The 23942-nt window shown below is 53.0% G+C and overlaps 11 protein-coding genes across 11 annotated transcripts; 5 read left to right on the top strand and 6 right to left on the bottom strand.

The window, feature by feature from the left end:
• Positions 1 to 420: 420 nt before the first annotated feature.
• On the bottom strand, positions 421 to 3294 carry CKM354_001078100 (uncharacterized protein; the record flags this gene model as incomplete). Its single annotated transcript, XM_044806248.1, has 1 exon — positions 421 to 3294. The coding sequence occupies one exon, from the start codon at positions 3292 to 3294 to the stop codon at positions 421 to 423; it is 2874 nt and encodes a 957-aa protein (XP_044662183.1).
• A 909-nt stretch (positions 3295 to 4203) lies between these two features.
• CKM354_001078000 (uncharacterized protein) lies at positions 4204 to 5584 on the bottom strand (the record flags this gene model as incomplete). The annotated part of the gene is made up of 2 exons (XM_044806247.1): positions 4204 to 5374; positions 5430 to 5584. 2 exons carry the CDS (start codon positions 5582 to 5584, stop codon positions 4204 to 4206), a joined length of 1326 nt encoding a protein of 441 aa, XP_044662182.1.
• Positions 5585 to 6091: 507 nt separating this feature from the next.
• Positions 6092 to 7123, top strand: CKM354_001077900 (uncharacterized protein; the record flags this gene model as incomplete). The annotated part of the gene is made up of 1 exon (XM_044806246.1): positions 6092 to 7123. The coding sequence occupies one exon, from the start codon at positions 6092 to 6094 to the stop codon at positions 7121 to 7123; it is 1032 nt and encodes a 343-aa protein (XP_044662181.1).
• A 682-nt stretch (positions 7124 to 7805) lies between these two features.
• CKM354_001077800 (uncharacterized protein) lies at positions 7806 to 9407 on the bottom strand (the record flags this gene model as incomplete). The annotated part of the gene is made up of 2 exons (XM_044806245.1): positions 7806 to 9183; positions 9256 to 9407. 2 exons carry the CDS (start codon positions 9405 to 9407, stop codon positions 7806 to 7808), a joined length of 1530 nt encoding a protein of 509 aa, XP_044662180.1.
• Positions 9408 to 11114: 1707 nt separating this feature from the next.
• On the bottom strand, positions 11115 to 11526 carry CKM354_001077700 (ribosomal 40S subunit protein S20; the record flags this gene model as incomplete). The annotated part of the gene is made up of 2 exons (XM_044806244.1): positions 11115 to 11220; positions 11279 to 11526. 2 exons carry the CDS (start codon positions 11524 to 11526, stop codon positions 11115 to 11117), a joined length of 354 nt encoding a protein of 117 aa, XP_044662179.1.
• A 390-nt stretch (positions 11527 to 11916) lies between these two features.
• Positions 11917 to 13881, top strand: CKM354_001077600 (uncharacterized protein; the record flags this gene model as incomplete). Its single annotated transcript, XM_044806243.1, has 1 exon — positions 11917 to 13881. The coding sequence occupies one exon, from the start codon at positions 11917 to 11919 to the stop codon at positions 13879 to 13881; it is 1965 nt and encodes a 654-aa protein (XP_044662178.1).
• Positions 13882 to 14165: 284 nt separating this feature from the next.
• CKM354_001077500 (uncharacterized protein) lies at positions 14166 to 14570 on the top strand (the record flags this gene model as incomplete). Its single annotated transcript, XM_044806242.1, has 1 exon — positions 14166 to 14570. One exon carries the CDS (start codon positions 14166 to 14168, stop codon positions 14568 to 14570), a length of 405 nt encoding a protein of 134 aa, XP_044662177.1.
• An 871-nt stretch (positions 14571 to 15441) lies between these two features.
• Positions 15442 to 16809, top strand: CKM354_001077400 (uncharacterized protein; the record flags this gene model as incomplete). The annotated part of the gene is made up of 3 exons (XM_044806241.1): positions 15442 to 15789; positions 15845 to 16284; positions 16335 to 16809. 3 exons carry the CDS (start codon positions 15442 to 15444, stop codon positions 16807 to 16809), a joined length of 1263 nt encoding a protein of 420 aa, XP_044662176.1.
• Positions 16810 to 17656: 847 nt separating this feature from the next.
• Positions 17657 to 18845, bottom strand: CKM354_001077300 (uncharacterized protein; the record flags this gene model as incomplete). Its single annotated transcript, XM_044806240.1, has 2 exons — positions 17657 to 18612; positions 18662 to 18845. 2 exons carry the CDS (start codon positions 18843 to 18845, stop codon positions 17657 to 17659), a joined length of 1140 nt encoding a protein of 379 aa, XP_044662175.1.
• Positions 18846 to 19323: 478 nt separating this feature from the next.
• CKM354_001077200 (uncharacterized protein) lies at positions 19324 to 21084 on the top strand (the record flags this gene model as incomplete). Its single annotated transcript, XM_044806239.1, has 4 exons — positions 19324 to 19473; positions 19530 to 20524; positions 20579 to 20790; positions 20843 to 21084. 4 exons carry the CDS (start codon positions 19324 to 19326, stop codon positions 21082 to 21084), a joined length of 1599 nt encoding a protein of 532 aa, XP_044662174.1.
• A 1369-nt stretch (positions 21085 to 22453) lies between these two features.
• Positions 22454 to 23558, bottom strand: CKM354_001077100 (uncharacterized protein; the record flags this gene model as incomplete). The annotated part of the gene is made up of 2 exons (XM_044806238.1): positions 22454 to 23438; positions 23497 to 23558. The coding sequence occupies 2 exons, from the start codon at positions 23556 to 23558 to the stop codon at positions 22454 to 22456; spliced, it is 1047 nt and encodes a 348-aa protein (XP_044662173.1).
• Between the last annotated feature and the right edge of the window lie 384 nt (positions 23559 to 23942).

Here is a 23942-nt window from a genome sequence, read left to right as displayed (position 1 = left end):
CTGTCACAGTCGCAAGTAAGCTTTTCGAAACAACACTGTGGTAGCGACGAGGCACAGCACGACAGCACGAGAGCGAAGTGAAACCTGGGAAACATATGATGAAGTCAGTGTTGTATTGTATACAAGCTGTATGTCCCATATCCATATCAAATTCTTGCATATGGATGGTATGAAGAACATCACCTTTCCTTGTCGTTTCGTGAAGTTAACAATGATTGGTAGTAACACACTGCAAAACAATGTTGCCGCCCGCGATGCGCGGTTATGGCTGGGGGGAATCATCTTGCTGCTCCGTGGATCCCACGCGTTAAAGAATCAAAAAAAGAAGCCCGAATCCCAATCCAGATCCCACGCAACGCCCCAGTGCCGCGTTACGTTCATACCGTGCCCCTTTCTGTGCATGTTGTTGTTTTCAGTCATCTACAGTCTTCCGTGTCTAGCCTTGAAGATGGCGACCTTGTCATCATAAAACAAGATCTCCCTGAGCCTCAGTCTGGCAGCGTGTCTGCCGAACTCGGCGCCATCGGCCTCGGAATCAGTGTCGTCGTCAATGTCATCTTCGTCGCTTTCGGTCTCTTCTTCTGCTTCATCGTCGAGATCTTCGACTTCGTCTTCGTCGTCCGCATCCTCATCTTCGTCATCGTCTTCATCGGCATCGCTCGGGACAGCGTCGGGATCCACGAAGCCTGAGGGCAGAACATGCCATTCGCTCTTAAGAGCATCCTCCTTACGGTTTTCGAGAATCTCGAAGCATTTGTTCGCGATACCCATGTAGCACAGCTCGACTTCTGATCTCAGCGCCACTATGTCCACAATTTGCAGCGCAAGCTCTCGTGGGTCCACGTTAGGTCCTGAGACGTGATTTGCCAAGAATGGAAGGTACAAAGACCGCAGTTGTGGGACGCTAGGCAGATGCTGCAAGAAGAAATGCCAGTCGCGATAGTCGATGGCCATACCGAGCTCACGCAGCGCCGGCATCTTACCACTGCACACAAAGGCCAAAATGTCGCGAGACAAGATCCATCGTCTCCACCTGTTGGAATTGGTAGGCATGCCGTCGACACCCTTTTCGGAACTGTCGATCAGCAGTTTCTTGATGCTGTTGCGATGTCTCCTAAGCGGACCGCGGTAGATTGCCTCCACCGCGACAGGTGAATTGTAGCTTCGAGCTTCCTGCAAGAAGAGCACTTCCAGACTGTTTGGCGCAAGAGTCTCCTTTAGGAAACTGACAAGCGCAGGCGAAACAGTGTTGGTGTGCACTTTCCTAAGATTCAGATGGTAGACCAGATCTGCATCGGGCAGTGAAGGCTTGCCGCCCTTCTTGGGCGAAGGGGCTGCTGTTCGTCGTGGTGTTGGATACACAGGCGACTTGGGCGTAGGCGCAAACTGCTTCCGAAGCGTCTTCCATAGCTGCTCATGATTGCCACAATGTAGAAGTGTTAGTGAGGTCAGAGTGGTCCAGTTGATAGCTTTTTGGAGAACTGGAACTGAGATGGGCACCCTCTCTAGTTCCAGGCTTTCCAACTTGAGCACGTTCTCGAGCCAGGGCTGCTGTACATCTTCCAGTGAGTCCAGTGTGACAGGCTCCTGATCGAGTAGAGACGTGTTTGTCGGCTCGGTCGTAGGTGCAATAGCTTGTAGCGCAGTCTCTATTGCAGGATCGCTGCTCAGTTCTGATTGCAGCTCATGCGATGAATCCACGTGTGATGATGTAGTCTCCTCAGTCATGACCATGGAGTCCTCATCCGCTGTTTGAGCGATGGCATCGCCTACATTCGCGATGCCTGCAGTTTGTGTCAAAGCAGAAGGCATCTCAGCCGAGGCGGTCACAGGTGATTCCGGAATCGTCGCACTCGCACTTGTTCTACTCGATGTTCGCCGGTGGCGTCTCCGCGCGGGCAGAACAATCCTCGGCTTGCGCATGTCACATACGAATCCAGCCAAAATGCCCATGACGCCGCCTAAACGTTTCTCTCCAATTGTAAGGGATCCAGCTGTGGGATAGTCAGGATCGACCTGGCGCAATTGCTCTCCCTCCCACACCGTAACCCAATCTTTTGTCATTGCGTGTCTCGCGATGCCCACACGCAGTTCACGTAGCTTATCAAGCGATTTGCCGATCAGCACAGCCATCTCGTCCAGATACGCCAGCTCGTCAATGTCCAGCACGCTCAAGCTCTTTAATGCTGGAAGTACGGAGAAGTTGGGATGCTCAACTCGATCTAGTGCAGCGGGATGCATTTGGGGTGTCGGAATTGGTCCAGGAATCGCGGTATGAAACTGCGAGGCATGCATCGTGTTGACATTGATGGGCGGCGGTGGAGGAGGCATCGGAGTCGCGACATCGGCGAGTCTGAGGGAGTTGTTGTGCCATCTCACCCATACCTTCTCCAGCTTGCAAGGATTCTGCTCTGTCGCCCGATCTCCTAGTGAAGAAAGAGCGAGCCAGACGTCGCGGAGGACACCCGTCGGCATGTCCCAGATGAATGTCTCGAGCGATCGCATGCGTGCTACAGCCAGCGCAACCAAGGTCCCAAGCATCTTTCCACCCTCTTTTGTGATGAGATACTCTTGTACCCAGTCTGCCGGCCCATTGCCGAGCGAGAACTTTTTGGTGAAGTGCGCATAGTGGTTGCCTCTTCTCCTCCTTATCGCCATCTCTGTCGCTTTCCCCTCCGTCATGCTGAATCTGTTGCTTTGCGCATGCGCCCGTTGCTCGGGCGCCTCGCCGAATACCTCCTCCGCCATGACCAGCGTTGACAGCCCATATGTGAGAGCATCGACGCCTGACCTGTTGTCAGACTGTGTACTGCTGTCCGGCCAAACGATGTCGAAGCGCGAGTAGATGTGCGGAATCGTGAGCTCGTGGAGAGCACTGTGGCAGAGCGCAAGAGAGGTCAGGTCGTTGGTGTGGGTCACCTCCTTGACGATGTCCTTGAGGATGTCCAGCGGCAGGTCGAGCAGCTTCAGCGGCTTCTTCCTAGGTTTCTCAATCGCTACCGCCTCCTTCCCCTTGCCTTTGAATAGGCGACTGGAGCGCAGCCGGGGACTAGGGAGCTCGATCTCGTGGCCGTCATCGTGAAGGCGGGTGCCGATGTGCTTCGCGTCTTTGAGAGTGATGTCGGGCGACGACGCGGTCACTGGGAGAGGCGACATGCTGCTGGTGGGCTTGGGGATCTGCGATGAAGCAGTGACGGCGAAGTGGCCATGGCGGACGTCGTCCTCATATGCGGCTGGGGTAGAGACTTCAGTGCTGGGACCGGCTGTTGTAGCCGTTGCCGGTAGCGTATCCATCTGCTGGCCTGCTCCTGCTCCTCGTTCGCGCCGCGGGCAACTTCTACGACGCCGTACGTTGCTGCCGGCGATTCTGCTTCCCCGCCGACTCTACTGGCTCCGCCGTCACGCACTCGGCCGGCTCGAGGTTCTGCGGAGCATGTGCGCCGCCCGCTCACGTCGCGACACGGCTTTCCCACACGCGCGCGTTCGGAGGGCGGAGGATTGTCGGGGGGGTGGTGACACGTCAACGCAGTGGCGGGGCGAGCGAGTGCTGGTGCTAGCGATGGTATAGCGCCAGCAGTGGCAGGAAACTGCAAGATGGTGCTAGTGCTGCTGGATGGTGGACGCCCGCTGGGTGACCGCCGACCGGGATCGTTGCACTGCTAAACCTTAATCGGAGGTTAGAGTTAGAGATGCCTTCTCCACCTCCTCTATGCCACTACAAATCACATTTCACAAACACACAAATCATTGTGTGAGGATTAATGCAGCTCCGGGGTGGTATGACTGGCTTTCACTTCAAAACAACACGATCCGAGCTGTGCAGACGGATTCTCTGCTGGCATCGTGCGATTGGAGAGTATCCTTGTTGGCCCAAGACTTTACAGCCATCCTGGGCAGTGTGGATTCGTACTACTGACCACATTGCACATGACTGGAAATTACCGACCTCCTCAACGTCGAGATAGCTTTCACTGCGTGCCGCATCTGCTGAGAGTAAGTATGATAGAGAAGAGTGCGCGGGGCAGAGAGATGATATCTGGTTTGCCGCTGATGGGAGGCAGAGTATCTTGACCTGCCATACAACCATACATGGGTATCATCTATCGGCAGCTCAACCACGTGCCGAGTCATGGTTCTTGATACTGCTGATCAATTTCGCAGTTCTGTCGATATGTATTGCTACCGCGACACGCGTGTAGCCTCTCATTGGAACTTGATGATCCAGCCATCGCCTTCACGGTCTCCTTTCGCATTCAAGCCGCCCCAAACAACCACCCCGTGTCCATCTGCCACCAAGTCGTAACCGAAGAATGCGCGAGGCCCAGGATGGATCTTACCAGTGCCGCCGACTAAGTCTCCTGGAGGCAGCACCTCAACCTCTGCCCAACTCTGTTCACCAGAGCTATAGCCCAGCTTCTCACGAATCGCATCTTTGATTCTAGCGGGCTTGATGGCCTCCGAGATGCTCAAAGTTGGCTTGACTTCTGGACTGCTCGAGGGAATTTGATAAGTCCAGCTATCGCTCCATTGTGATGAGTCTTCCGTGTCATCGGGAGAAACGGCCTCTGTTGTGTTAGGGTTCTGCCGGGCTCCGAAGAAGTACAGCAGGTAGTTGCGCCCGTAGCCCGTTGATATCGGGAGGAGACCACCTCCGACCCGAGGCCGAGGACCTGGAGTTAGAGGGTTTGTTGGGAAAGGGGCAGTGTGCCACTCTGTCTGTGGACCGGAATTGAGGTGCAAGCTCTCTTCGGCATTCTCGTTTGGATGCAAATGTAGTGAGTGCACATCGCTGCTCATGTTGTCTGTCCCCAAGATCAGGTACAGAACGCCGTCCACGAGTGCTGCATTCCTAGTGGAGACAGGGGCGGTCGGAAGCTGAGTCCAGGTCTTCTGGGTGTAAGAGAAGTGCCAAATGTCACGAAGGGGCTCTCCATTGGCGTCGACACCTCCGTACAGCACCAGATTGTTGTTGAAGTTGAACAATCTGGCACCACTCCTCTGAGCGGGCGCAGGGCCGTGACCAGACTTCAGACTCTCCCAAGCAGATTTTCCCGTCACATAAAGCCAGATGATCGGTTCCTCGTCGACCAATTTCCCAGATTCGTTGAGACCTCCAAAGATTGCCACACAGATGTTGAAGTGGGTGGCTGCGTGCTTGGTTCGAGCCTTGGGCACTGGCTGACCTTCGACATCAGCCACCGCGGGTAGTATGGAGTACTCCGGCTCATGTTCAGATTTCTCCTCTGCCGGCTTGTCCAGTGTTACGGCATGGATATCGTTGCTGGCTAGCTGTCCGGATGCAGTTTCGCCGCCAAAGATGTACGCTCTGTTCTTAACGACGGTAACAGAGTGGTCCGAGCGGACTACTGAATTTCTGTTCAGGTCGGTGTCAGGGCGAAGATACTGCTAGGATCCTGGTTGCAACTCACCTTGTTTCATCGTCGTTTGCAGTTGCGATTTGGTGGAAGCTAGCCTTCAATGGCTGAGTCGGCTTGGCTATGGCATATCCAGCTGCGCCGGCCTGCACCGCTGTCTCCGCGACTTCATAGGCGACAACACCTCCGACTGCTGCTGCTTCGGCCATCTTCACTTGATTTTAGGAAGTGTTGTGGTTCTACTCAGCGATTCATGTACAATGGGACAGGGATGGGACGGGTGACGTCACAGCTCTCAGGGTCCCACTCACATGTGCTCTACGCGTCAGGCACGCGTCTCTCGTCAGAGCTCTTCATGTTCGTTTTGCAGACATTGAGCACCGCTTGATCGTTGTTCGAGGGCCACATGAACCTACAAGCTGCAAGGGAGCCGGCCTCTCTATCTGAGACGATGCCGACTCCGAAATCACCATTGCTCGCTCGCACAAACGCGTCAGGCACGCGTCCCACTCCACGTTTGCACCGCGCGCACGATAAACGGCAACGAATTGCTCGGGACGAGCGATCAGGCATCGATTGACTTTGAACTTTGAACCTGCTGCTTTACATCATTACTGCCGGACAAGCGCCATCCTGATCTGTAGAGGGAGCAGGTGGGCATGAGATCATGGCGAGGTAAAGTCGAACACTGCCAGCCCGCAGAAAGTCCAACGCTAATGACCACGAACAGCGCAGAAGAAAACGTCCCAGAATCGCCACTGCTCGCGTTGCCCGCGGAGCTGCGAACACGAATCTATCACTATGTTCTGGCCGGCCAGAACATACATATCGGTTCATTCAAGATCGATGGCGAGGACCTGGACATTCTGGACCTGGACCTGGACCTGGACCAAGTCTATGAAGATTTCACTGGACGCCTCGTGGATCGTGACCGACACATCCGATTCATCTACACACTCTGCGACGTGCCGCACGATGATCAAGAAGAGTACCAACGGAGTTGTTCGCCTCATGTGGACGACAAAGGCCGGCATTTAAACCCCGTCGCTCCTTACTTGGGTCGCCACGAAACTTGCTTCGACCATTTGAGCTCTTTCAAGAGGCCTCTACCGCAGCACAAGTTGCACCTTGATCTTCTCCGGACGTGTCGCCAAGTCTATGAGGAGGCTGCACTGATGCTGTACAGCGACAACACCTTTTCTTTCCGGCGTGAACAGGATGCGCTCCCATTTCTCGCGATGGCGCTCAAGAAACAGCAAAAGCGAGCGTTGGAGTCACTTGTCTTGTGCGAAGAACACGTCGAATATAGTTCGCCCTACCCGTCTGCAACTCAAGACGATTTCAGCGACATGCCCAAGTTGAGAGACGTCACTATCTTCATTGATAATTCTCGTGCTCTTTTCTGTTCAATGGGCCCACGATTCCCCGGCCCGAAGACTTCTGTCAGGGCGGTGCTCTACAGCAAGGCGTCTGACGGATGCCCACACGACTGCCGGACCTTGGCTCGAGAGTTGGAGGAGATGTGGAGCACTCCGAAGGAGGTGTCAGATCGAGCTGAGCGCTACTGGAACGACAATATCACTGCAACCTCCGCCTGGTGTTATGACGACTGGCTGAGCGATAAAGGATGGATCAAAGTTGTGTTGCGATGGCTAGAAGAGGACCCGGCTATCGAGCCACCAAACATGGCTTTGGGTGATTGCAAGTGTCCTAACAAGACCCCTCGACCACTGACTGAGCAAGATTAAAGAGTGTTAGGCCACGAGAATAGCTTTCCTGTTGCCAAAGTTGCAGGAAGACAGGCTACGATCTCTCGTCCGGCACTGAGGATTTTGATAAGAATTGCATGTGAAAGGCAAGCTCTATCACTCTTCTCCGCGGGACTGTGGTCCATATCGGACGACCCACTCTATGCCACAATCAGCTCAGATCCCAACGATCCGCGACAACGTCGGACAACTCAGATTCCTGCCCGGACGGCCACCACAATCGTCACTGATACGATGCACGGAGTGGACGCATTTGCCCTTGCACACTGGTATCAAGTGGACCAGTCCGTATCAGCACGACTGATGCTCCACCCGTGGTTCTGACTTCTCCGTGATCAAGGACGAACTCCAGATCATCTCGAGCTGTCTCTGAGGACAGGAGCGTCGCTCAGCCCAGACAGCCGGAGTTTTTCCTCGAGAGCGGCTGCGTTGCACCGTGAAGGAGTGGCTCGTCTGTATTGAGTTTTGCTTGAACGGGACCAATTCACACTTGACAAAATATGCAAGATTTCACTCTTTCTCGCTACCCTCACGACTATCGTAGCATCTTCATATACTCAAGATACTTATAACAGTCCATCAATCCATCCTGGTATCTCTTGCTACGCTTTAAATACAAAACGCCCAAAACCGAACTTTTGTCACAAAACCCGCGCATTGCTCATTTGGCCCCTTCTTCCAATTCCCTAGGCACAGGCTTAATCCAGCATGTTGCCACATTCAAACTCATAATGATGACTCCAATAGTCCAAATCGCCCTCCCGTAATCTGTCCCATTGTACCTGAAGATAATCGCGAAAATCACACCTCCCAGATTTCCTGCTGCGCCTGTGAACCCTGACACCACGCCATTCGATTGCGGGAAAACGTGTGGCACAAGGGAGAAATTAAGCCCGTTCGCGCCTTCTAGGAAGAATGCCATTCCGATGCCGACGAGACAGACCAATGAGCCGAGAGAATGCTGATCTGTCAGTCCGATGGCGACAAGGAAAGCCCCGGCGATGATGCAGTACGAGTGTAGTAGTATTTTCTTGGACCACACACTCTGGTTTGTGTAGCGATAAGCGTAATCGGAAACGACGCCGCCGAGGGGACGGAAGACGACGTTCATAAGACCGAACATTGCGGCCCAATTGGATGAGGTTTGGAGGTTGAGATCTGGGAATTGCTTTCCGTAGTAGGTTCCCAAAATGCTGTTGATGGCGAGTTCACCACCGAAGGTAGAGAAATAAGCTGCGCCGAGGACAAGAGTCTGCGGGGAGAGCGCTATACGAGCGATTTGGCTGAGTGATGGCTTTTGAATGATTTCGTTGACGGTGGCGAGATTGAATTGAGCTCCGGCTTCGATATCGTGGGAGGGTCGGCGGGACGATTGTTGGGATTTCTCGTCCTTGATGTTCGCAGATCGAGCGGAAGCTGGAGTCTTAGGTGTTGGAGTGATGGTTCCTGGAACGTTGACGATCATGGGCTGTTCAAGCTTGGTCGTCGGGGTTGCTTGCAGGCGTGTAGACCAGTGTCCTGTTGGCGAATCCTGGCACAGCAGTAGGAGGGCGAGGGCCACGACGACGATGACAATGCCCGGCACGACGAATGCTACACGCCAAGCGACATGTCCCGATAGTCCATCCTTCACGAGGCTCTCGTATATGGCGGGCATGAGAAAATATGTGATACCACCCCCAGCGTTGCCCAGCCCGGCGGTCAGAGCATTGGCAGTGCCGACAACATTCTTGTCGTAGAAGCCCGTTGTCCAGACCTGGCAAGGCACGAAACTTCCACCAAGAATTCCGATGAAGAAGCGTACGGCGTACAGCTGGTGCACATTATAGGCTGTCCCGGCGAGGAAGGTTGGAATGGCGCCGATGAGCAGACATCCTGCAAATGTTTTTCGAGGTCCAAAACGATCACATGCAGGACCAGCGATGAGTCGTACCACGAGCGTAGCACATAGCGCAACGATGTTCGAATTGCTCACTTGTGCTTGAGTGAGGTTGAGGTCCGCTTTGATGATGTCGTGCAGCAGAGGTGGAAACGCGTACCTGGTCAAAGGTCAACATGGAACTGAGATAGATACTTGCTCACGGCGATAAGCACGCTTGGTAGATGCTCACCATGACCAGAAAGCCACCAGAAATCCAAACCAGGAAAAGAAGAAGACGCGTCCGTATTGGTCGATGGGATTGAGAACTGGTATTGATCGAGCTTTGTGATTGATGGGGTTGACCTCCGGACTCCTCCACATCAGCGATGCATTGAAACCCATCCTGTAGGCAACACGAGTGATTTGGTAAGCAGGGGCGGACGAGATAGTCGGCACGAGAGCAACCAAGCGCTATGTTGATCGAGCTTCTGATGTCGTCCAGAACATCAGCGCAAGACACTGTTCACATCTTAGATGTTATAAGGCTCCTAATCAGCCAGTCCGTCACAGAAGCCCAAAACTTGCTTCTCCGGTCGTCAGTACTTCACAATGAACAAACTCCACTGTTTGGGAGACCCCAGATCGCGGGACACCAGCATGCGAGGATTCTGCGGAGCGTATCGTGCCAGTGGTGACGCTCGATGGTGGACGCTGACGAGACGTGCAGAGATATGGAGTGCAGGGATGCTAGCCATTACTGGAACGTCGATATGGCTGCTGATAAGAGCTTTTCTCACCCGCCAGGGAGGGAGGAATCGCGCAGCTTATATGGCGTTCTTGTGCTTCTCCTATCTTCCTTGTGCAACAACGTGCAGGTCGCATGGCTGGCACATGGCGCAGCGAAGGATGTAGTCTAGATGGCTTGGTGTCTCAGTTGACTCGAACATTCAACAGAAGATCTAGAGATGTCCATGTGCGACTTCTCAGACAACATGGTTGATTCGGCGGAGGAGACCACAGCTGACTGACTTTCCGGACACAGAGGCGTGTTGGAACGACCGGACCAGACCAGTCAAACGGTGGGAATGTGGCTTATCAGCAGTCACAGGATGGCTTCTGTGCGATGCACGGGGGCTATTCCCGATCCGATTTCGCGACCCCAGTCTTGAGAGATAAGGCACACACGGCAGCGCATGTTGATATCGAGGGAGGATGATATCTTATAGAAAGACTTGAGGCCAATGCATCTCCGCGGTTCTGTCACTCGAGAGTCTTCGTGTGCGCGATGTTGAGTCGTCGCTCGATGGCGGCTCTATTGGACTGATCGGTGGTGCGCGACTTGAAAGCGGTTTCATGCGCTCAGCTCTGCAGCGGACTGGCTAATGTCAGCTGAGACAGTGTCCTCTTCTCTTCGCTCAAGTGTCGCTTGGCTTAATAGATGGCTTAATAGATGGCTTAATAGATGGCTTAATAGATGGCTTTTTTATGATGTTTCTACAAAGTCGGTCGTGTGTTAAGGATGGTGGTTGCGTTCTGTCCATCCCGTGCAAGCGTTATCGTCACAACGGGTGGGCTGACTAAGCAATGTTCACGTACGGCAGCAGCCTTGAAACGCATGCTTTTACTCTGTGTTGTAACGACGATCTCTTACATCGGATGAACCAATTCGACAACGAAGCTTGGCATATCCAATGATGGCAGCACCTTGGAGCATCGAAGAAAAGACCACTTCGATTACGTCCCATCAGATTCCAGCTGTCTTCCGCTCTGTCTGAGGGAAGGTTTACATCTCGCACGATGTGACTTCGGCTCAGCGACTTGGGATCGACAGCATAACGTACAAGGGACGAGCATGACGAGAACGGAGGATGCTGCTGTTCATGTACTCTCAAGAGTCTCTGGATGTGCGCTTTCCCCGTCAAAGGGACAACGCGAATCCAAATCTCAGGCGATGGACATGGGATGACAAGAACGGCAGACGAAGTATGTTGGAAGCTAGTCGTCGCTTTGCGACTGCACTACTGCCCAAGTGGATTGCGTTGATGTAGCGGAGGACGTGCTGGAATTGTCTGTCTCCTCCTTCTCCTGTCCTGCACCCTGTACGATCGCTTATGCGGCGATGGTGACCTCAACCTCGACACCAGCCTCGATGTTGATGATGATCTGCTTGACGACCTCGGTTGGGGCGTTCAAGTCGATCAGACGCTTGTGGATTCTGCAAACCGGGTCAGTGTCTCACACAATAGAGCGTCTGAGCTTTGTATGATCCTTACCTCATCTCGTACATGTCCCAGGTCTTGGAGCCCTCACCGCAAGGAGTCTTACGGGTAGAGATCTTGAGGTTCTTGGTAGGCATGCGGACTGGGCCCTTCACACGAAGCTCCTTGCTCTTGGCACGCTCGATGAGCTCGCTACAGACCTTCTCGAGCGACTGCACCTTGCGGCTGGTAAGGGTGATGCGGATCTTGTGGATCTTTGGTGCGTCGAGCTGCGACGTCTTCTTTGGGTCCTGGAAAGACATGGCGGAAGATTTGGAGGTGGTGGGTGATTCGGTGCGGTGGAGGTGTTCGGTGCGGAATGCGATCACGACTATGATACCATTAGAATCGCTGCGCTCAGCCGATCATTTTCGCTACAACAAACCTCGTTCTTTCGAATCGGCAAAGTGATGATCGTGGGGAGCGAAAGTCTCCGTTTGAGCGCGAATTCGATAATTCATGTGGTGCCGCGTCGGCGCTTAGTTCTGCCGGGGCCGCTCCAAAATCTTGGCATCACCTGCTGCCAGAAGCGGTACTGCGGTGACGTTTGGACTTCACTTGCATCTCCAGTCAGACACTTTTCATTCGTGGGCGCTGGACGTCCTTTGCAGTCGAGGTAACGCCCCCTGCATCGAGGATTTCCCTCTAACACCATGTCCACCCCAATCTTCGCGCCGGTGCCACCAGCGAATCTCCGCCTCAGCCTGGGACCCGAGGAGTGGGAAGTCTGTCTGGACGCTTGGCTGACCTTGTCTAAGTCGATCTTGCGACTGGCGCCCTCTGACTTCAGCTTGAACGCCAGCGATCATGACACTCTACCTTCGTTTCTGTCCACTTTCTACAGGGAGCTTTCGACTCTGCAACCGGCCGACCAGACCTTGAGCTCAGTGAAAGCAGGGTTGTTGAGAAAAGCAGCCTTCAAGATCGTGTCTCGCGTGTATCTCGGCGATGCACCCATACCACTTTCGCTACTCGACTTCGGCTTTCTATCCAACTTCTGCCATGCCAATCTCAAAGCTCTGGCACTCCAGAAGCTTCTGACGCGAGTATGGAAGAAGAAGGGCGATCTACTAGCACCGCGGTTACAGAAGCAGAAGGATTTGGTTACGGCAGCATTAGAGTCAAAGACGCCGGAAGATGGAATCCGGCTTCTCACCCAGCTTGCACCCGTGATGCATGCATCGAACGATATTGCCGCTCTTTTTATGACCGGTTCAGACTTTCTGGACTCTTTGGTGTCAGCATACAGCCATGCCGCCAACGATGAGCAGAAGAAAGCTGTATCCACAGTTCTGTTTCTTGGTCTTACGTCTTTACCCACCACAGAGCCCCCAAAATGTTCACTACTCTCAGACCACCTTTATACGCTGAAGAGCCATGGTGAAAAATCTCCACCGAACCAGTCACTCTTGGCTGATGTTGTTACCAATACTTCTATTCTCCTGAAGTTGCGGCATTCGCTTGGAGAGAAGGCTCCAGAGAGAATGTACAAGCTCCTTGATACGCTAGAGACATACCGCACGCCGAGTCTGGCGAGGCAGAAACGTCGAGAGCGCAGTAGCCGCAGACCAGCCAAGGGAAAACAGCCCGCGACACAGGCTGAGCTCAATGTGCATCAAATGAGCCTAGTCACACAAGTTCAGGATCTCTTTCCGGATCTCGGCTCGGGCTTTGTGATGAAACTACTTGATGAATACGCAGACAACGTGGAACAGGTCACCGCACACCTGCTTGATGACTCTTTGCGCCCCCATCTAGCATCACTGGATCGTAGTGAGCAGGCGAATGTGCAGGATGACAGTCAGCAAGCTGCAGTTGACCAATTGGTACCGCGATCAACGCCGCCACCCTCGGAATCACACCTACCTGATAGAAGGAACGCATTCGATGATGATGAGCTCGATCGCTTAGACTTTGATACTAGTCGCCTTCACATTGGCAAGAGAAACAAGAGCCTGTCGGCGGAAGATCAGCCAAATAAGGCAGCCATATTATCTGCACTGGCCGCATTCGACTCTGACGATGATGAGCGCGATGATACATACGATGTCGAAGACGTGGGCGGTACTGTCGATACTACAGCTCCAGACGGAGAGCCAGGGGCCGCCGCAAAGGTAACGCAAGAGGAGAATGACATGGCTCTCTTCAGCGCATACAGGTCGTCTCCCGAGATGTTTGGTCGGTCATTCGATGTACGACGGGGACAAGCACGATCAGCATTAAAGACAGAGACTGGAATGTCCGACGAACAAATTGAGGGCTGGGCAGTCATGCTTCAACGTGATCCTAAGCGACTGAAGCGCTTGGAAGCGCAGACCAGCGCATTCACTGGAAGGCAGACAGAGCTTACAAGCACGGCTTACCATGGTAGCGCAGGAAACACCGAGACTGAGGACTCAGACGCTGCACAGGGAGGGCGAGGGGGTTTTCAAGGACGTGGCAGAGGCGGTCGTGGAGGGAGAGGCAGAGGCCGAGGAGGAAGTGTTGCAGGACCATCAAGTGACCCCAGTACTGCGAACGCACAGCGAAAGAAAGAGGCAAACAAATCGAGTCGCGCAAATCACAATCGCCGCGATCAGCGTGCGAGGAAGATGGCGCGAGGTGGCTTCCCTGGTTGATGGCGACGCGCAAAGAGGTATGAAGATGACTTCAATCGATGCGATGGAAGGACAGTGATCGTATCCGTGCATCTGTATTCACAGCATCAATGCATTGATTTGCTCCCTGCGCCACTGCACTGCCTCTGCATCTATTCACTTGCGCGTGTATCAGCGCTTTAAGATTCAGCTCAGATGGCACTCTGCCCAACACTCGCACAACCAACAAAGCTGGTCAGAATCACTGCAATACAGCCCGCCGATCAATTTACCGCGTCTACACATAGCACAGCAATACCGTTCGAATGGGCAACGCCGTTTCTCAAAACAGCAAAGTCACGCCAGCTCCAGGCATGAGTCCACACCTTTCAGCATCGCTGCCATCCTCGAGTCCGAACGAAATCGATGCCGGACGCGCTCCGCCTGCTCCAATCTTCATCGTCATGACGCACATCTGCGACCCAAACAGCACAACGCACCCTCTATGCAGCATCTCAGCAATGTTTGATTTCCCAGGAGACGCAGCCAGCCACATGGAAGACCTCGTCAGACAACATCCACCAAAAGAATGCGAAGACATCGAAGAGTTCCTCCAGGACACATTGTGGCAAATCTTTCAAGACGGAGAAGGAGAGTCTGTAGGCGTAGGCTATCAGTACCTCGCTGCCGATGGGAAACGCAGAAGCATCTGGCTTGCTGGTGAACTGTGAAGTCGGAATTGTGCTCGGGAGGAAGGAGCTTGATCCTTGGCCAAGAACGCCGGAAAGCATATCACTCAGCTTGTTTTGCCGAGTCTGATGCGTTCTGCCTCAGGTCGGAAACATTGGCGTGAAAGCTCTGAGCACGGGAAGCGTAGCATGGCGAACTAGGTTCTCGGGCTCCGTGAAGCATTACCTGCACAATCGAAAAGCTGCAAACAATTAACGCGTTCTGTCAGACCTCCTTTTGCTGCCTTCATCCTGGTCTCACCACGTTCCTGGACCGTTCGTACAGTCTCGACCACCCACTAGACAGGAACACATCGTCCTCGCTGCCGCCGAGCCGATGTGTTCGCTGACGATGATCATGCGATCGCTTTAGACTTTGTCCCCCCTTGCCAGATCTTCCACCCCGATCCTTGTCCAGCTCACTGAGTTCCAGATATACTCCGATTTCGTACCGTTCGCAGATTCCACAACGTCTCATCAGACTCGCTGGCTATACAACGGCGTCGTCGGGCGACACGCAGCTGTGGATCCGCTCTAGTGAAAATCTGGGTGAACTCGACGAAACCAACCCGAGAAGGGTTCATGATTGGCATAGAGCGTAGGAATGTGTTGGTTTTGGGAATCGAGAGCCGCGATGGGTCTTCCTTTGTGCAGCGATCTTGATACAGAGGCTGACGAGGGGAGTGGGCTTGTTTATTGAAGCACACGCGATGTCCACCCATGTGTCTCTTGAAGGGCTCTGCAGGTCTCGCCACTCAATTCAGCAAGCTCTGTCTTACTCTCGTTGTTGAAGACGTGTATTTCCATCTCGTGCAGTGCACGTTGAACAGGATACGATCACAGTGGACTCGAGACGCGATCGCTTGAACGAAGTATGGCTGGCCCAAGGAACTACTTCAACTCTACCTGCACGGCTGTCGGTCCGGATTGTCCAGTGGAAGAGAGCGTGTACGGCTATTATCCAAGCTTTGAGATTAATGCTTCTCTGCTCATCGCTTTTGGTTGTCTCACTGTCATACAAGTCTATCTGGCGCTCTGGAAGAAGACGTACTTTTTCGGAGCGCTGCTCACGTTGAGTTGTCTGGGGGAGGTTGGCGGCTATGCAGGACGCGTCTTACTGCACGACAATCCGTTCAATGTTCCGGGCTTGTATTTGAGCATCTGCTGTCTGGACTTTGCACCAAGTTTCCTGGCTGCAGCGGTGCATGCGACACTGAAGCATGTAAGTCTGTTCGCACAGACGACTGTCCGACTACCAGTTGACATGATGTTCTCAGATCACTCTCACTTTTGGCGCAACGACAAGTATCCTGCCTCCGCCCATGTACACCTGGATCTTCATCGCTCTAGACATGTTCTGTCTGGTCCTACTGGCCACGGGGAGTGCACTTTCTCCTCATTTGGGTGTGAACCTGGGCGTTGGAATATCAGGTTACATCCTGGTCTTATGTGGAATCATCCTGCAGATCCTCACGCTCGTCATATTCGCGGGTCTCGTACTGGACTATCTTTATCGCACAAGACGAGCTTGGCATAACGTACCATTTGCAGCAACAAAGCTGCTTGATACACTCAAGTTCAAGCTATTTGCTGCTGGAGTCGTGGTAGCGTATACTGGAGTTCTTGTGCGATGCATCTTTCGGTTGGTCGAGCTGTCGGGTTTGTGGCCTCGCGGTCCCATGCGTAGCCAGGTGGCCTTCATCTTGTGCGAGAGCTGGTAAGTGCAATATCACTATGGCACCGAGGGCATGCCTGACCCCGATTTAGCATGATTCTGATCGCTACAATGGCCTTCACAATCTTTCACCCAGTCTTTTGTTTCGCCTTGTCGAAGAACGCGCGACGCGGGAAGCGCAGATGGAGGATTAGCGTGACAAAACCAGTCGTGGAAGAGCCTCGCGGCCCATTCGCCACATCCTGGAAGCGCGATTCTGGCCGAGAGTGCGAGATGCCGCACCAGCCCGCGGAGCTCGCAAGTCCCATCCGCTCGGAATTCTCTGGAGCAACTACATTAGCCGCGCCGTGCAGTCAAGTCAATCTTGTGAAGAAGGCGAAGTCCGAAACGTGGTACTCGGAGGCCAGCGATCAAGCGTGGGATGCAGAAACTCATCGAGGCCCCAGCGAGGATCGTGGCCAAACGTCGAGAGAGACCTCCAGAGAAACATGGTACTCGGATGTGACTCTGGAGGAAGCGGATGTGGTTGAATTCTCGAGACCCTGTTACTATGGTAGGGCGCTCTGAAGACACCATGCCTTATCGCATGGAGTGGCGATGAACACGAAGCTCGAGCCCCTACTGATGGGTGCAAACCTTCCTCTTCCACATGCTTTCGACACGCCTTTGCATATTTCTTCGGAAGTCTTCCAGACATTCAGCCTTCTGTACACCGAGCTGTGTACTGCACTCACGCCGATGCTTCACGCGACCTTCGTTCATGGTCGCTTCGGAGCGATGCGTGGAATTCTTCGGCGCCAGAGAGTGTGGATATGTTCGTTCTTTGTGGATCCAGAGAATCGCGTCGTGAGGTCTTCCCAACACGCGTCCATGCCAAGACTGCATGTGATTCGACGACTCCTATTCCAACAACTCGCCTCTTCCCTCCTGTTTACACTCCACTTTTGTATGAGATTGTTGCACGAAAGCATCGCCATACCTTCACCGCGCCGACAGCACTTTGGACGGCTGGCAAAACGAGGAAAAGCTGTAGTAGTCGGCTTGCTTGCTCGCCACGAAGCGTCACCCTCTGGCCAGATCTGGACACCGCTTGTGCGTGAAATGCAGCTGAATCTTTGTACCTACCGGCGAACTGGCTGTCATATGCTACTTTGAAATGATGATTACTCAGGGAAGTGGCTCAAGAACAATGCTTAGCGGGAGGTGATCGCTTGCGGTCATCTCCGGCAAATGCTGGCAACAGTCTTCCCTTTTGCTCAAGTCCATGACATTCTGGATACGAACCTGCCGGGCTCGGAGTTCGAGATGCGCATGCTCGCCGCCTTACGTTGATATATCGGATGCCAATGTTCTCGTTTTGTTTCAAGCCACTGATGGTCTGTACAGTCTATCTCTTGTTACAAATCTTTACAGATCACACGAACTTTCGCAGATATTCTACAAGACACATCATCGCCAGACTCTGTCCATACGGCATACTTGTGACTGGTATGTCTTTATAATGCTGCAAGTCGTGGCCCATGCCTGTCCCGAAACTGGTGTCTCTCAGCTCACCATCCGGCGCAATACGGCTCAGCACGGCCTTGACAGCTTTCGTGGCAATAGGCTCGAAATCTTTGCTAATATACCGCTTTCGGATCGCCTTTAGGATGCCGTAGGCGAAACCTGCGGTCGCCGAGGCTTCGACATAGCTGCCTTCGTTTTGAGGCACGTCCAGGAGCGTTCGCCACATACCCTCATCATCTTGTAACTTCTTCAAAGCTATGCATTGAGCTTCTAGTGTGTCGATAAGGTGCGTCCGGAGGCCATCTCCCGGCGGCAAGTCCAGCAATTCGATAAAGTCCGGGATGAAGACGGTCAGCCAACAGTTACCACGAGCCCATCTTGCCCGCGCAAAGTTGTGCCCAAACCCACCAGGTGCGGACTCGTCGAATTTCCAGCCGTGGAAAAACAGACCAGTCGAGGGATCGAACAGATATTTGATGTGCAGCAAGACTTGTCGCTTGGCCTCTTCAATGTAGTGCGGCCGGTTCAACAGTTTACCAATCTTGGCCAGCGGGAGGACAGTCATCATGAGCGTATCATCCCACAGCTCGTAATGGTTGTAGGTGAGGTACGTGACGTGCTGCATGCCGCCGAAAGGCGTCCTCTCCAGCTCGTACATGGCCCATTCAGCCCACGAGTCGAGCCAAGGAAGGTACGTCTGCTCGCCATTCTTCTCATAAAGATATGCTAATGTGAGAAAGACAGCCATTGTGTTGATGTTTTTCGTCGTTCCAGTAGCCAATTGGCCTGTGAACCACGACTCAACGACTTCTAGAGCTTGCTGTGAACCAGTCAATGTGTGGTATTGCCACACGCCATAGAGGCCTGGTATGAAGTCAGCAGGATTCACTCCTGAAAGCTTCAATGAGCTTACCTATGCCGTGCGTCCACTCCCAGTCGTTCCATCCTTTGGTATCAATCACTCTCCCGTCTGGTAGTCTCAACAAAAACTCGCCAGTCTCATCCTTGATGTTGACCAAATTGTTGATCAACAGGTCAACTTGTGATCGGATGTCCTTCGCGTACAGGCCATCTACACTCACGGATTGCTGCGGCATCTTGATTGGCTCTTTAAACTTAGTGGTTGCGATTCCTTCTCGCAGAGTCATCAGCAGCAATACTTGAGCTTTGCAAGTCTACTCCACTCGCTGGGAATCAGCCCGAGCACCGAAGGTTACCCAAGCGAGCTCGGTGTCCACTCCACATTCGAAATCCTTCCCCAGCGTGAAATATGCGGAGACTCCACAAACAATGCAAGCGTTACAGCTCGGCCAAGCCACTTCGGGCCATGATAGCACTTTGGGGGTCACAGGGCGCTTGGGGTTGCAGGACTTGGCACTGCAAACATACGTTCCCTCCAATTGCTTTGCCTGTCGCAGGCTGTCGGCATGCTTCTCCACGTGCGGTGCCCAGACCACTGTGCCGTACTTAGATGATCCGAGATAGTGCATAAGACCACGAGGTGGAACTGATCCGGGGTTGCAGCTCTCCTTTCTCTGGATTTCCAACGCACTCTTTGCCGGTACGACATCCATCATGGGCAGCATTAGGAACAGCAAGGATGGCGTGACCGCTGCCACAGCACCACAATATCCCGATGAGAAGAAGAACGACTACAATGCAGCAGAGGTCGAGAGAGTTCTGAGCCACGATGATCTGCGCAAGCAAGATTACAGCCGTATGGATGTTAGTACAGCCGTGGACATAAGCCTCAAGCACTATACTTACAATCTTCTGTGCAGGCTGAAGTCGCGAAATATGCCAACGCCGAAGCTGTCGTTATCAGCGACTCAGAAAACAGCCGATTGAAGAAGCTCATCGACAAGCGTGTGCTGACAATCATGGTCTTCACATACTTCCTGCAAGCTCTGGACAAAGGCACACTCTCCTTCACCTCGATTATGGGTCTTCGCGAGGACCTCAACCTCGTCGGACAGCAATTCTCCTGGCTCACAACATGTATTTACATCGCCATCTTGATTGTCGAATACCCCATCAACTGGCTGGTCCAGCGCCTGCCCATTGCCAAATTCCTCGGAACCTGCATCATCATCTGGGGCACAATCCTCGCTCTCCATGCTGCAGGAAGCAACTTCGCAGGCATGGTCGCGCTCCGTACTCTGCTCGGTATCTTCGAAGCCGTGTGCCAGCCGACCTTCCTCATCATGAGCTCCATGTGGTACAAGCGAGAAGAACAAGCTCTCATCGTCAGCTGCTGGTATGCCATGAACGGCGCTCAACAGATCGTCGGTGGTCTGCTCGCGTATTGCTTCTCCTTAATCGGCAACGAGGGAGCCGTCAAGTCATGGCAAGCCATCTTCATCGCATACGGAGTCTTCTCAGTAGGCTGGGGAGTGTTCGTCATCTGGTTCTTGCCAGATTCTCCCATGCGAGCTAAGTGTTTCACTGAGGAGGACAAGCGACTCATGGTCGAGCGTGTGCGAAGCAACCAGACTGGTCTGCAGAACAAGACTTTCCGAAAGGAGCACCTGTGGGAGGCATTGACTGATGTTCAATGTTGGTGCTACTGCTTGATTCAAATTTGCACGACTTTGCCAACTGGTGGTCTTGGAGCTTTCGCCAACATCATTATCAAGGGTCTCGGATTCACGACTTTGGAAGTGCAATTGTTGGCCATGGTTCTTGGTGCTTACATCATTATTGTTCTTTTCAGCTCTGCGTGGCTGGTGAAGAAGACTGGACAGAACATTCTGATCATGGCTCTGTTCTGCTTGCCGTGAGTAAAGTTGAACGCACTCGCACAGTGGGAAGATGCTGACACTGCCTGCAGATCATTCGCAGGTACCATCGTCCTCATGACAGTGGAGAACACAAGCGTAGCGACAGAAGCAGGACTCCTGTTCTCCTACTACATTGTTCTGTCTTTCTGGGCAGCGCAAGGTTTGGGAATGAGTCTGCTCTCACGAAACGTCGCTGGCCAAACCAAGAAGAGTGTCGCAGTGACGATGAACTTCATCGCATGGGCTGTCGGTAACGCTATTGGTAAGCTGAATTTCCGCTCCGCGCCTCACGTCAGCGTACTAATAAGAAGCAGGACCACAAGTCTTCCTCGCATGGGATGCTCCGCGCTACTTCATCGCTTTTGCGACCCACATCGGATGCTATACTCTGCTCATCCTCACGTTGATCGTCCTGAGGCTCACGCTGATGAGGCGCAATGCGAAGAGGAATAAGATCGCGGCTGAAGGTATCGATGAGGCGAACGACAAGGACACTACCCATGCGTTTGAGGATTTGACTGATAAGGAGAACGCTACCTTCCGCTACCAGTATTAGGCAGGCGATAGTAATTGTGTATCTACAGCGTGAGAAAGGAGAAGTTCAGTGATCCCCGAGAAACTGAAAGGCTCGTCTCGGACCATTATTCCACCATGACTATGATTCCTGTTGCTCCTCTGTGCTAGTCCTGAAAAGTTCGACCACCCAAGTGCAGCAGCATGTTCTGTCTTTCGACTTAGTTCATACAAGAGACTCTCCATCACGCGGGCCAGAATCTGTCGGACAGATGCAAGACTTTTCATCCTTGTGACCGCTCTCCTGAGCATTCAGCTTAGGAAAATGGGTTGGGTAATATATCTTCATCAGGGTGGTGAATGCCACATATCCAGCGGCTGCAACCACGTCCTGAACGAAAGCCATCCTCCATAAAGATAGCAGGGAATCACTGGTGACTCCCTCTTTCGCGACAATCGCTGCCCACTGCGACAGCCTCTCCAAGTTGCATGGCCAAGCTACTGGGCTGAGGCCCACCACTGATGCAGAGTATTCAGGTGGCCGACACCCAGGGAGGAGTTCTGAATACGTGACTCGAATCCTTAGCCCAAGATATATGATGACACTGGCGAGTATAGGTCCGAGTACCACAGTTACTACTCCTGACCAATGAGTAGACTTGACATAGTAGCGGGGAAACTTGTCGCAGAGCTTCGTGACATGGGGTCCCAGAATGAACATCATCAAGACTATTGCGAATCCCCAAAATTTCTCAGCTGTTGCCAGCGCGTGATGTAGCTCGTGCTGGCTATCCATGATCTTGTCGAAAGAGCGTTAGCGATCGATAGGCTTGTTGTGAATGACCGGAGTAGTGACCAGACTGGGTCTGGTGCAGCCAGCTTCGGAGCCCTGATAGCTCGCTGATAGATTATCCTAGTGAGTCGAGAGACTAGCCTTTGTATGTCAGGAGAGTGTCTCTAAGGTATGCACCGTCGCCAAGCTACATAGCAAATTTTTGGATAGACTTTGAGGCCCGAAGAAGCTTCCATCTTGAGCGACCCAGCAAGTGAATCGCGGTACTACCCAATTGCATCTTGGCTTTTGATAATTTGCTGAATCCCAATCGTTTTTGATCGCACATGGCCCCCGGGCGTTGATTTTGGAAAGTTGTCCTTGTGGCTTCGTGGCAGAAAACCCTAGATACGTCGATGATTTCCGGGGTGAAGTTCACTCAGCGGTAGAACAGGACAAATCGAAAGCAGCGAGGTTGTAACTAAGCGTATGCTAAAGTGTCACTGAGGTACACTTTGTTAGAGAGCGTTCTGCGCTCTGACATCGTCCCTGATAGAAACACTGTGCCTGATGTTCTGTCGTGATCGTGTCCGCTCATCTTGCAGTGACTGCAAAAAGCTAGTGTCAAGCATAGCATTCATCAATGCAAATTTTGCAATGTGCGCCGATGTAACTTCATTGAACGGCGTGAGTGAGCAGCCGTGCGACGTGCGTCCCAATCCGTCATATGTTGCTCTGTAGTTTCGGGTGAGGTCTTCCCTCCCGACTTTATCCTCCCTTCCGACTCTAGCTTGGCCCTTTGCGCTGCAATTTCAATATTCCTCCTTTTGAGTATCGCTTTCGACCTCACAGCTCGAATCTCGGCTTGGATCTCGTCGAAGGAGCGCTTGAAAGATATCTCGAGCTCAGCTTCCGCGCTCTGGTGGGATTCGTACCGATCCCGACACCAAGTCACGAGTACGCTGGCTCTGTCAACCGGGAAACGAGCTAGAGGTCTTATGCTCTCCAGTAAAGCCTTCTTGGTCGGGTTCGGTGGCCGCTCCCACGATGTGCCTTGAGGAGCAGTCCAGGTTGGAGCATGCGCCAAGGGTATGCGCACGCTAAGAGATTTAACGCCCACTAGAGTTCCGGCGTAGCCCAACTGGACGTTTGGCAAAGAGTCGCCGACCAGAGCGACGCGCGTGATAGCTTCTCGCTGTGCTGGCAGAAGGGCTGAGGTAAAGGCAGAGAAGGCGCACTGACTCGCATCGAGAATGAACTCGTTGATGGAGTACGGGATGAGAGCTGCCTCGTCATACACCTGCCTACAAACTCGCAACAGTGCGAGATTGAGGCAGTCGTGTTGGCGATATTTGCAGCATATGTGACAATCCGTGAGCTCCTCTTCCTCGCCATAGAAGTGATCGGGAAAGATTTCGATATCGCCGTTCATCTTGTAGTGCTCGATCATCTGCTGCTCGGACAACTCGCATGTGCATCTGCGGGCGCTCAGCACAGGATAACGACCAGGTTTGCTAGAAACCCGAACTCTCTGCGTGTCGCCGCCAAAGGCATGCTCGTAAATCTGATTGCGAATCTCGCCTGGCAGTGAGAGGAAACTGGACTCGCTGGCATTGCGACGTGAGCTGTTACACAGGTCAGATCTGTAGTGGCTGTAACGAATGCACGCCGGGTGATACTTACATTGTCATAAGCTCGGCAGAGCACTCTTTGACATTCAGCAGCGTTCTGGATCTTCGCGCCATTGCGTAGGAGTGCTTTCAACGGTGTTGCTGAAAGGAAAAAGGATGATGTGAAGATTTGTGCATCTGGGTTGGGCGCACGATCTCCAATTTGAATGAATATTCTTCCGCAGAATTTTATTTCACGTGCTCACAAAGTTTCGATATCTGGTTCCTGATCCACTAAATGTCAGGGGAATGAGGCCACCACTCTTGAAAGTTGTGCGCTGTCAAGATCTATTGCCTGATCCGATCTAGCTGCATCAAAGCAAGCTGGCGCAAGGCTGTCATTTAATCCAAGCAGAATTCTGTGCGAAGTCATTGTTCAGGGCGCGGGAGAGACGCACTCGCCAGGTGATGCATGCAATTCGTTCTAGCTTTGTTGTTCCGAGCAAATCTGCGGCCTCA

The sequence above is a fragment of the Cercospora kikuchii genome (genome assembly GCF_019650295.1).
Source record: "Cercospora kikuchii DNA, contig_00007, whole genome shotgun sequence".
Classification (NCBI taxonomy): domain Eukaryota; kingdom Fungi; phylum Ascomycota; class Dothideomycetes; order Mycosphaerellales; family Mycosphaerellaceae; genus Cercospora; species Cercospora kikuchii.
Note: the sequence above shows the minus strand (reverse complement) of the source record. Positions and strands in the feature narration are given on the sequence as shown.